The sequence below is a fragment of the Sphaerodactylus townsendi genome, linkage group LG02 (assembly GCF_021028975.2).
Source record: "Sphaerodactylus townsendi isolate TG3544 linkage group LG02, MPM_Stown_v2.3, whole genome shotgun sequence".
Lineage (NCBI taxonomy): Eukaryota > Metazoa > Chordata > Lepidosauria > Squamata > Sphaerodactylidae > Sphaerodactylus > Sphaerodactylus townsendi.
In genome coordinates, this window is record NC_059426.1 from 144,041,689 (window position 1) to 144,054,180 (window position 12,492).

The following is a 12,492-nucleotide window of genomic DNA, read 5'->3' on the forward strand; positions in this document are numbered from 1 at the left end:
AGCATGGAAAAAACCTATGAAAATAATCTCTGATAGTCTAGGAAGCTCACCAGTTTCGGTCTATTTCATCCAACACTGCAACTGATACTTCAGCAACAGACGTACCTGGCTTTAAATATTCAATGCAGTTTGCATATTGGCAGAGATATGGGCCAACCAAACATTCTTTACTCGTCAAAATAGCACTTGGCATTTATATTTATCTTTTTAAAATTCTATGCCATCTCTCCAGGGTTCTGCCTGAAGTAGAAGTAAAGCACCCCAAAATAATCATGATGAAGAATAAAATATATTGCTCTGATATTATATCACTTATAATGTTCACTTCACATATGTTATTTTATTGTCATAAATTATGTAGAGTATATTTCTCTATTGCAGAAGGAAGATACAGAGACTGCGACTTGCCTAACTGGCAAGATCACGATAGAGATATGATCTGAATTGAGGACATCATGATTCATCCTTCAGTCTTTTAGCTATGATTCTGCATGAAGTCTCAATGAAAACTCTCTAAGAAAACAGTCCTTTCTATTCAGCCTGTGGAAATTAGGTATAACACTGGAAGCAGAACTAGAACTCCCTACTCCCAGGCCCTCAAGTTTAACTATTACTCAACAGAGCCGTTAATAGTATGCTTTCCCCTTAGGCTGTTAGTAGTATACTTGAGATTGTAAAAGATATCAATACCGGTGTATAAAAACAAGACAGCAAAAATCCTTTATGGCAATGTGATTATTGCTTGTTGCATGATGCAACAATTACATCAAGGTGCATTAGTCTAATTAAAGAGCAGGTGGTGTGTTAGGGGAAAAATGTATAAACAATCCAGTCCTCAAGAGAAAAGAAGCTATTAGAAGCTATCAACTGACAAACAAGCCTATGAAACAAACAACGTTATAGAATAAGAAGGCTGTTACCAGACAAAGATGTCAGACAAATTATTTCTTGGATGGTAAATGCAACATTGAAAAATACTGCAGGCATTGTATGCACCATTAAGAGTCCCCCTGCTCCACTTTTCTATACTTTTTAATGTAATAATTATTTAGTTTTGGTTAACAGACTATTAAACAAATTCTGTGACAGGCTGTCTAGCCTAGAAAATAAAGAAGAGGTGCAAAGGAACAAATCGAAAACGTACAACACGGGAAGGCTCTCCTCTTCCCCACAGGCTTCAAAATTAACCTGCCCCAAAGGGGATGTATTAAAAAGGCCCTCAGCTTTTAAGATCTGAGTCCTATCTGTTAAAGATAGGACATCTGGAGGACATTAATTCATAGGGTTGCCATGAGTTGGAAGACACTTCATGGTACTTCACATGCATAAAACTTGTGTCTTACAAAGGGCCACACAAATACATTAAGCAGAAGGAAACTGGTTACTTAAAAGAGCCAACTTTACTTATTTAATTCATGTATACCCTTCCTTTTTCCCTGAACAAGAATTCAAAGCAGCTTGCATTATCGCCTTCGTTTTATCCTCACAACAACCCTTTGAGGCACGTTACACTGAGTGTATCACTGATTCAAGGTTACCCAGTAAACTTCCACGGCAGAGAGGGGATTTGAACATGGGTCTCGCAGATCCTAATACAATGCTCTAACCGCTACACCACACTGACTCTTCAGTGAGGTAATGATTAGACTGTTGAGATGTGGGTTCAAATTTGCACTACTAATGGGGGACTTTGGGCCACTGATTCTCTCTCAGCCTAAACTACCTGTCAGGGTTGTTGTGAGGTTAAAAAGAAAGAGGGGATGACAGCTTTCTTGACCTGAACTCAATGGACAGAATGAGCTAGTTTAAAAATCACACACACACACACATAGATAGACAAAGATGTGTAAGTATGAATGGCCTCTCAATGGTTCAAGAAAGCATGGATACAACGAACAAAATATCTTTTTTACTATTGATTGCCCAGGCAAACAGAAATAAGCTTTGACCAGCACCCTCAACATACTTGTTCTGAGCCCCTGCGATGCCAACCAACTCTGTGTACCTCCTGCCAGTCAGCTGGGGTTTCTCTTGCACAAGACGCCCACCCAGATGACTGGGAAAAAAAAACCCAACTGAAGTGCTGCCTCTTCAACTCAAGGATTTTCCCCACAGACTCAAAGGATGCTGTTTTGGTCTTTCCTGGCTGTGCTTCTATGCCTTGACCAATGACACAACACGCAGACAATTATTTTATTTACTTTATTTACTTAAGCCGAAAATTATTTTATTTATAGCTCGCCTCTGCCCCTAATTGGGACCCAAAACGGCTGACGTTTCCCTCTCTTCTGTTCTATCTTCACAGCAACCCTGCGAGGTAGGCTACACCCAGGAAATCATCTCCTGTCGAAGAGGGCCGGAAAACAGAGGCACCTGTTGAATTCCCGCCTGACGGCCAAGGGGGCCAACTGTTAAAAGCTCTGCTAGGATAGGGGATAGGGGATAGGGGATAGGGGATGGGGGGGGGGAGGCTGAGGAGAGGCAAGGAAGCGCCGCCACATGTTAGCCGGCTGCCCGAGGGAGAAAGAGGGTCTGGCAGGGACGGCCACTGCCAGCCTCCCCAGCCCACTACTCCAGTACCTGCAGGGGGCGAAGGCGGCGAGGGGCGGCCGTCCTCTTCTCCGTCCGCGCCGCTGAGGCAACTGTCGCCGCTCGGCGACCCCTCTCCTGTTGGGGGGCCGAACTGGGAGGCAACAGCCGCGGCCGGCACGTCCGACATGGGAAGGCGGGGAAGCCGAAAAAAGCCGGAGAAAAGCGAACGCCTTGCCGAGGGCGAGCCGGAAATACCCGGAAGGAGCCGAGCGGCCACAGGAGCCGTCCCTCCGACCACCGCCTCAAGCCGACCGCTAGCCAGGCTCGCTCCGGCTGCAGCAAAGTATTCGAACCGCTGGACGGGGAAAGGAAAGACGGCCGCACTTCCCGGAAGTCAAGGTGCCCATGACAACGGTTCCAGGAAGGACGCGTTGCCATGGCGCCGGCGCTCTGAGAAGTCTAGTCGTTTGGGCGCGGACCTGTCGGGATGGAGGAGAAGCCGGACGACGTGGTGGAGGACGACGACGTGGATTGGGAAGAGGACGGGGACGACTACGACGGGGACGGGGACGATGCCACCGACTACGGGGACGACGAGGGAGAGGAAGAGGAAAGGGGCGCCTGGGTCTCCCGTCCAAAGCGGCCGGTGCCTACCCCCGAGGTCCGCGTGGAGGGCCAGCGGGACTCCGTATCGAGCCTCGAGACGGAATCGAAATTGTCCGAAGAAGAAACCGAGGGAGAATTTGAAGACCAGACCGAGCCTCCGACCCCGGTGGGGCCCGCCTTCTTACGTTGGACCCCCGAGGAAGTGGCTAACTGGATAGAATTGTTGGGCTTTCCCGACTATAAGGTAAAAAGTGGGACACGTTAGTGTGCGCTTTGCTTTTTCTTTTTACTATACAAAAAGATAAAAAAGAAACATAAACACTTTCACACACACTTCAATACAATACAAGTCCATGAAATACAAAAAAGAAAAATAACCAAGCAATGACTTCCCACCATTTCATTGTTGAATTCTAATCTATTCTATATCTTATTTATTTATTTAATTAAATTTCTAGCCCACCCTTCCCCGAAGGGCTCAGGGTGGTGCACAACCACAATAAAACAAAGCATTAAAATACAATAAAAACAGCACATTACCCCAATATTTAAAATAGGAACCATATAAATATTAATATGAGATGGCTTCGGACTCCCCCTCCCTCCCCACCCTTGCGCCCACGGGAGGCCAGCTGGAATGGTGGCAGATGTATTAGCCAGGCTGGCCAAATGCCTGGCAGAACAGGTCCGTCTTACAGGCCCTGTGGAAACTCTGCAAGTCCCGCAGGGCCCTGATCTCCCTTGGGAGCCTGTTCCATCAGGTGGGGGCCAGGGCCATAAAGGACCTGGCCCGTGTAGAGGCCAGCCTGATTGCCTTTGGGCCAGGGATCACAATAGAGTCCCTCCTCCCGACGGAGCCGGAGGGCCTCCAACTTGAGTGGGCAATATGGGGAGAGGCAGTCCCTCAGGTATGCAGGTCCGAGGCCGTGAATAGCTTTGAAAGTCAAAACCAACACTTTAAACATGACCCAGTACTCGATTGGCATCCAGTGCAGATGATATTGAACTGGCGTAATCCGGTCCCTGCTCGAAGTTCCTGTGAGGAGCCTGGCAGCTGCATTCTGTACGAGTTTTAATTTCTGGATCATGGCTAAAGGCAAGCCCGTGTAGAGTGAGTTACAGTAATCTAGTCTGGAGGTGACCATTGCATGAATCACAGTGGCCAGATTGGGTCAGGAAAGGTACGGGGCCAGTTGCCATGCCTGCCGCAGATGGTAAAAGGCTGTCTGGGCCATCTGGGTGACCTGGGCCTCCAGCGACAATGCTGAATCCAGGATCATCCCAAGGCTTTTGGCAGACGAGGCTAGCTGTAAAGCATCGCTGTATAGCGTAGGCAGGCCAACAGGCGCCGGACGATCCCCCCGACCCAGCCACAGGACTTTTGTCTTTGTAGGATTAAACTTCCACCAACTCGGTCTCAACCAACCAGCCACAGCGTCCAAACAACGCTGGACAGCATCAGGGGCCGAAGACAGATGGCCCTCCATCATGAACACGAGCTGCATGTCATCCGCATATTGGTGGCACTGCAGCCTGAAACTCTGGACTAAACTTGCCAGGGGGTGCATGTAGATATTAAAAAGCATCGGAGAGAGGATCGCTCCCTGCCACACCCCACAAACTATGGGATGTCGCCTGGAGTTCGCTCCCCCCTCCCACCCAATGCCAGCTTAGGGCTGACCCCCGAACTCCAATACCAGCGAGGCAGTGGACCAGAAGGTTATGATCTATGACAGTGATGGCGAATCTTTTCAAGACCGAGTGCCAGGGGCAGAGAAAGGGGAAACTGCACCCAGGGCACGTGTGCTCCCCTGCCCCGGAACGCCCCGGAACACCGCCACCATACCCCTGGAACGCCCTTGCCACACCCCCATGGGTGCATGCCCCTTTGGCGCTATGCCACTGTTGAGTGCCCAAACTGGGACGATTGCGTGCGTGCCCACAAAGAGGGTTCTGCGTGCTACCTCTGGCACGCTTGCCATCGGTTCGCCACCACTGATCTACGACATCGATTGCTGCGGTGAGATCTAACAGCACCAGCAGCACCGAACCGCCTCTGTCCAAGTAAAACCAGAGTTCATCCACAATCTGTTTAAAATGGAACAGTTTATCAGTTAAACACTTTATCGTTTTCTGACATTCTATTTCAACCTGCTGCTTTCTTTTAGATCTGAAATCCTGCAGTTATTTCTCTTCTACTATATTTTTTCCATAGGTAGTCCATAAAAGGTTTCCAGTTTTCTACAAACTTCTCTGTATTAGCGTCCTTTAGTAAAGTTTTTAATGTTGCTATTTCTGATTATTCTGTGACCATGCTAGTGTCCTCTTTGGTCCTTGGAGCCATAATGAAACTTTCCCAGGTCTGCTGGGACAGAGAAAAAAGACCACGTGAAGGGAGACAGCCTTCAGTGGAGCCAGGAAGAACCTCCCACTATCAAGCAGACTGGCCATTTACTTACAAAGGAAGTTCCCCTGGGGAGTGCACTATATTGAAGGGCTGGTGGTAGCCAGGACCAAGTACAACCAAACCCCAACCTAGTACAGTGACTGCCGACCTACAACATGTGTGTCAGAGGTGACATACGTGACATTTTGGGGGACTCGCCAGCATTCACCAACATCTGACAACACCTATTCTCCCTCTTTGAGTCACTTCTGTAATTATTTGACGTTTCTTTATATAACACATAGCACCACATATGATTAGACTGTATTTTTTAAAAAATGAATGAATATGTAAACAATTGTTCCTCTTTTGGAGGGGGGAGGGTTTGTGTAACACGCCAATAGAGTCAAACTAGTCATTTTCTATTTTTTTTATTACTTCGAGACCAAAAAGTTCGCCATCATTGCCCTAGTAGCTCTCCTAGTGCTATAGGGGCTATTAGAATTGTCCACAGTTGTTTACAATTTAAGATGTTACATGAGACAAAGAAAAGGGAAGAATGACCAGGGAAAGAACAGTGGTTTATTTCAGTTCCATGCACTTAAACATACTATGGGGAGACAAAAAGGCTGTGCGCAAGTTCCTACAGAATCTCCTTTGAGTTTTGAGGGATGATATGAAGAAAGGCGCTTTTAACTGGACATTGTGGGAGACAGTTCTAGGCAAAAAGGACAGCAAGGGAGAAAGGATAGAATCATTCAAGGAACTTTTTATTCCTTTGCTGAATAGATTTTGCCATTGGTTGTGGTGGGTTTTCCGGGCTGTGTGGCCGTGGTCTGGTGGATCTTGTTCTTAATGTTTCCCTTGCATCTGTGGCTGGCATCTTCAGAGGTGTATCCAGTTGACACAGTGTGTAACAGACTTCTCTCTGTGATACACCTCTGAAGATGCCAGCCACAGATGCAGGTGAAACGTCAGGAACAAGATCCACCAAACCATGGCCACACAGCCCGGAAAACCCACCACAACCAATTGAATCCGGCCGTGAAAGCCTTCAACAAGATTTTGTCACTGTTTGATGGTACCAGCCTACAAGACTGCATCAGAATTTACCCAAGATAGGCAGTTGGCAGACTGGAACAAACAGCCAACGTTTCTAAGATAAAGTATACCATCAAATTGCAACCAACTCATGGGGGTTTCAAGGCAAGGGATAATCAAAGGTGGTTTGCCATTGGTTTCCTTTGCATAGCAACCCCAGTTTTCCTTGGTGGTCTCCTATCCTAATACTGACCCTGCTTAGCCTCTGAGCTCTGATGAGACTGAGCTAGTTTGGACTATTAAGCCTGCTCATGTTTTTGGAAGTGCCAAGTTGGTAGTGATGTAAAGAGTGTGTGGGAAGACAGGAGTTCTAGAGCCAGCTCTATGGAGTTTGGGCCTCTTATTATTTTTCTTACGTGTCGCTAGTTGGAAGGGAAAAAATCTTTGTTTTATCACTTCTCTTATCACCTGCTATGTTTACTTTTTATGTTTAACAGGAATGCTTTACTGAAAACTTTATCTCTGGGAGGAAGCTTATCCATGTAAACTGTTCAAATCTGCCACAGATTGGGATCACAGATTTTGAGCATATGAAGGTGAGCCCATGGAACACAGTTTTATCTTCAGTGTAACAGTAAGGCTTTGGTTATGATTATGTGTTTGGTACAACAAAACCACAAATATCTCATTTTACATAGATCAGACTTTTTGTCATCTTGTTATTTCAGTTTTATTAAACACATGCTAACTCTTGAGAAAATAAAGCAAATAGTTTCAAAATTGGCCACCGTTGGTAGAGGGTATGTCGTCAGGACATTTGATTGCTTAGCGTTTTATTGTTCAGGATTGAATTGTTCTCTAGTTGTGAAAGCCAGCGTAGTATATACTTTTATTCCATCATTCTCTAATTGTATAATCCAATTACTTTATTTATATGCACTATTTCTAGTTCGTCTTTCTCACAGGAACTCAAAGTAGATCATGCATATTGTTGGGTATATGTATTACTTAGCTGCAATATTTGTATAGTCCTGTAATCCACTTTAATGAGAAAGGCAGACAATAAATTAACTAACGAACAGCATAATCTGGGGTGGAGTGGGGGAGCTGTGCCATGGCCAGGGACAGCATAGCTGAGTCTTCTTCTATACGGTTAGCTGCACCACAGCCAGCCCTGGAGTGGCTCAAAAAAAAAAGGCTGGAGTAGAGGAGGTGGGACTGGGCCCCTGGTAGACAAGCTGACCCATAGCCAACAGGGAGTCACAGGATCAGGGAAGGAGTGAGATGCCAAAGACATCCCAGGGGCAGGAACTGGCAAAGCAGCACAGAGTGGGTTGATACTGAATCACTCTCTATGGGATGGAGCATCATAATTGCTCAGGGGCAGGCAGCCTTCAGCAAAGAACCAGGGCTCTGGTAGTTCCAGAGGGTGTCTCTGTTGGGCCACCTTGCCCAGGAGCAGGTGTGGGAGGCAGGGTGGAGGCGGTACCTGGCCACACGCCACCCAAGGCACGCTGAGTGGGCAGGAGTAGAGCAGGTGGGGAACCCCAACCCCCCTACTGAAGGTGACCTATTATCATCTGCTGTTCGTCCAGGGACTACCCACTAGGACCCTTTCTGCTTTTTACTAGATGTGTTTGCCTGTGCAGTGTTGTCTTAACCAATGCTTCTTCCTCTAATACCTTTAAAGACCACCTCATTTATATTGTCATTGTTTTACAACTGCAATTTTATCAGCTAACTTCCTCTTTTGGGAGCACTCCCAAGCTTGGAACACCAAGGTGATGTCTCAACCCATTAGCCCAACAATCCAACTATTAAGGTTGATATCTGTCTTTTGGCTTTCTTTGGAAAGGCAGGACTCTTCTTTATCCTGGAAGATTAAGGGCTACTCTGCATAATCTTGAGGGTCCATATATATCTATATATATAAAAAGCAAACCGTGAGTTTGTTCCTGATGGTCTAGCACAGGAACCTCAGGAAATTCCCAGCCACTGTAGTCAGCCAGGCGAGAGTGTTTTTAGATGTTCACATACCTGAAATTTCACACCTGGCCCAGGTAAAACACCTTTTCCCTGGCACTCCATGGTGAAGGATATGAAGCTGCCTGTGTGTAACTGTCACCCTTAGAATGTTTGCTCAGATGGCCAGATAAGAGCAGTGAAAACAGTACATAGGTAATAACTCGAGTGGAAGTGAAACGCATACACACATTGCCGTGTGAGATGTCAGGTGGGGTCCCCCCCCCCACACACACGCAGGTTCCTTTCACTCTCTGTCCCTCACCCACTATTACCACATAACACACATACTCTCATACAAATTCAGCTCATCCTCACACTCCTCACTCTGCCCTCCCTCACATCCAACCACCACAACTACTTCCTCACCCATATTCCACACCCATTTTGAACAAGATTGAATGTAAAAGACAGCTGGAGGGAGAGGGAAGGGCGGAGGGGGAGGCATGCAAGGGAAGAGAAGTGAGGGAGGGGAGAGAGTGAGGGATGGCATGCAAGGGAGGGGAGGGAGGGGGCCCAGCATCTGCAATTGATTTGCTGCTACTGTTCCTTTCCCATTTCACCACAATAACCCACAGCAACGTGTGGCCGGGTACCACTAGTTTCCCTATAAGAAGCTCCCTCTTCCAATAGCTAGTGTTCAATATTTCTGGACACCTCTCTGTGATATTGCTCCATAACACATTGTTCTTACAGAACTAAATGTGGGTCACTCAGTTCTGCTCATCGAATCATTCTGCTCTAACATCAGGTGACTATAATCCTAACTCCCCAATTTCCTTATCTATTCCAGACCTATCCCCTCACAACTGCTTATATCCTATGACTGTGTGTGTGTTCTGCTGCTTTGATTTTTGTGTGCTTGTATACCAGCTATCCTTAAATTTTAAAAATGTTACTTTATTCACTCTGCTGTGAGTTTCTTACAAAAGCTGACTCCAGTGTATGGAGGCAAGCAAGGTCTCGAGTTTGTCCAACCTCAGCTCAGCCAACTGTCAGCTCTTGCTAATTCCCCACTCTAAAAGGAAGGTACTTCCCACCACTTCATGTAATAGTCGTAAGGACAAAATGGGGAAGAAAGAAACTGCCCTGAATTCCTTAGAGAAAGAGTGGGATAAAAGCATATTATTTGTACTGGATAACCTTCTGTCTCTTAAAGCTCACACACAGATGATGTGACTTGCTTGTAACCGTAAAACAGCAGCTGCTGCCATCTGAGAATCTGCTAATAGCTTTCTGACGAGAACTGAACATTCAGATTTTTACCCTGTCAGATTACTTGCTTTTATTGTTACCAGCCAGATTTGAGTTGGGAGGGGGGGCAATTTCTAGGAAGCAGTGTCTCTACCTGTCACATCTTCCCTATGGGCTATCATAGTAGTGCAGGTCAAAGATAGATGCCATCTCCTGTGCTGGCTCAGTGGTGCCAATAGGAAAAACCTGCCTGGACAAGTCTCCCTGTCAGTAATTGAAATGCACAACAGCCAAGCTCTTCTCTCATAAAGTAATCAGGAAAGACAAAGCACATGCCTGAGAAACCAGTATCCACCTCTGGACTGCAATGCAGCAGCCTCCAGTTTAACAAAGGATATGTTAAATAATATCAAGGTTTCCTTTCAGTTATTCTAATCCTATCTTCCCTTTTCCTGAGTAACCTCTGGGAAAAACCACTTTCATTTGAGGATTTGGGGAAGATTAGCTCTTATAACTCAATTTTTCCTATAAATTACCTGCCTACCTTGCCGTTGGTATTCAGTGTGTCTATCACACTGTGTGTCATCTGCTTTCACCCCCCCCCCCTACTTCTCTGGACCCTTCCTGTTCTGGATAAGGTAATTACAACCTTTCCCCACAACCCCTGATCTATTCTAGATCTAACCCCTCAAATCTATCTATTGTCATTATATATAAAAAAGAGTAAAAGTTCACAAGAAGATCATTTCAAGTTAGCAGGAGTTTGCAAAAACCCAGAGAGCAGGCACAGTCAGTCTAGGGGCGTGGTGGTGAACCTTTGGCACTCCAGATGTTATGGACTACAATTCCCATCAGCCCCTGCCAGCATGCCAAAGGTTTGCCACCATTGGTCTAGGGGCAAAAGTAGCAAAGATTAACCTTTAACATGATTGGTGAATTCAACTGTAATTCTAGACCAATGAGAGGCTGTTGCGTGGGCGGGGAAAAGCATCCCTGATGCATGCATTTGTATATGCTGAGTCTGAGATAGAGTCTGAGTTAAGTTCTGTGTATGTTGAACTTTGTTCTTGCTGAAGAGTTCTGTATAGTCTGATAGTCTTGTATAGAATAGACTTGTGTAACTTTGCAACTGCTAAAGTAAAAGCCTTCCTATGGAAAGAACATCTTGTGTGAAGAGTATTCTTTTTCATGAGTGCTAGGTTGCAGTTGAGTGCAAGAAGACTACTAAAGACTTCTCATCTTACCAGAGTGACTCCGCTTTAAACTCTGCTGATATCTATATCCTCAGCACTGTGCGAATTCTCTGTGTGTTTGTTACCATTTGCATGTGTACGTTTATTATTTTTCCTGCAATAAAATTTGTTAAACTTTACTTCTGACTCCTGCGGATTTCTGAAGAGAAAAACCTACCATAAACTCTGGTGAGAAAGATCTCGTGGTTTTTTCCGAAGAAGGCCTGACCCTGCTAATTCCCCACTCTATAAGGGACAGATGCTACCATTTCAGGTAACATTGTATAATTCAGCACAATGAAAAAAATTAAAGTGGAATCAAAAACTGAAAAGAGTCTCCTGTTCCATTTTACACCTAATGAAGATTGTTTCATAAATTTCTTTTTGCATTTCAGGAAATTTCTCATCATGTGCGACAACTGCTGGAAATAGAGGAGCCTTTATTTTCCAGAAGCATTGCTCTTCCCTGGAGAGATAACAAGGGATTATTTCTTGAACAAAAATCTCGGACAGGAAAACGAAGTGATGTCCTCACCTATTCGAAGTTTATCCAGGATGCACACTTACAGATGTATGAGCCATATTCTCCAACTCCAAGACGAGTTTCAAGTACAAATTCAAGTTTACATTCCGCAAAATAAGAACTATTGTTGTTGTATTTACAGTGTTGTGAATCTCTTTCCTACATCTGAGAGGTGGTCCCCACACTCAGCATGTATTTATTTAAAACATTTCTGTGCCACTTTCCCATCTAAATAGGGTCTCCAAGGCAACCAACATCAAAATGTTGGAATACTTCAACAACATTTTTAAAAAGACATGGAAAATCATTCAGTAAAAAAATAAATGTGCATAACAACAAAACCAGGGAGGAAGGCCAATAACAGTTATTGGGGGCATGTCAAACAAAATAAAAACAGTTTTCACCTGCTGAAGAAGTTAATGAAATGATAGGGAGAAACAGATGAATCTCCCTGGGGATGGAGTTCCAGAGTTTTGGGGTCATAACTAACAAGGCATTTCTCAGATGGCAGAGGCATTTAGCCTCAGATGGCAGAGGCATTTGAAGCAGGACTTCTGGCCATGACTGGAGTGGACAGGTAGGTTCATATGAAAAGTGACGGGTGGTATTTAAAGAATGTTGTTCTCAATCCATTTAGTGAAATGTTGTATGATCGTCCTATGGAAATTGTACATTCAGGCTGGGTAAGGACCATCCATTGAGATGACAAAAACTCAAAATGTTTTCTCTGTATGAGCTAAGTTATTTAGGCTGCAATCCTTTCCTGAGCTCCCCAAAATTTAATAGGCTTAACTACTGAGAAGACCTTAGGATTATGCCTTTAAATACCTGTCATGTGGAAATGAACTGAGTTTTCTCAGGCTTAAAGATCTACCTGGGATATATGAAAACATTTCCCCTGAAGGCCCGTATATTTGCCCCCTATCTTTTAAATGCGTTTGGAGCCAGGTGGATCT

At 45.2% G+C, this 12,492-nt stretch overlaps 2 protein-coding genes across 3 annotated transcripts in view; one reads left to right on the top strand and one right to left on the bottom strand.

Annotated features, from left to right (window-relative positions):
- The window catches only part of TMED8 (transmembrane p24 trafficking protein family member 8), a 22,934-nt gene extending 20,052 nt beyond the window's left edge, over positions 1-2,882 (bottom strand). The window contains exon 1 of the mRNA XM_048485004.1: positions 2,581-2,882. Within this exon, the coding sequence (XP_048340961.1) occupies positions 2,581-2,719 (139 nt within the window). The 5' untranslated portion in view covers positions 2,720-2,882. The remainder of the gene's footprint in view (positions 1-2,580) is intronic.
- Positions 2,838-12,492, top strand: part of SAMD15 (sterile alpha motif domain containing 15) — a 16,130-nt gene continuing 6,475 nt past the window's right edge. Inside the window, exons 1-3 of one of the 2 annotated variants that reach the window (XM_048485007.1) lie at positions 2,838-3,382; positions 7,063-7,161; positions 11,409-11,622. In XM_048485007.1, coding sequence (XP_048340964.1) covers positions 3,020-3,382; positions 7,063-7,161; positions 11,409-11,622 — 676 coding nt within the window. In that variant the 5' untranslated portion in view covers positions 2,838-3,019. Of the gene's footprint in view, positions 3,383-7,062; positions 7,162-11,408; positions 11,878-12,492 lie in introns of those variants that run through there. The other variant, XM_048485005.1, reaches the window with a different exon arrangement.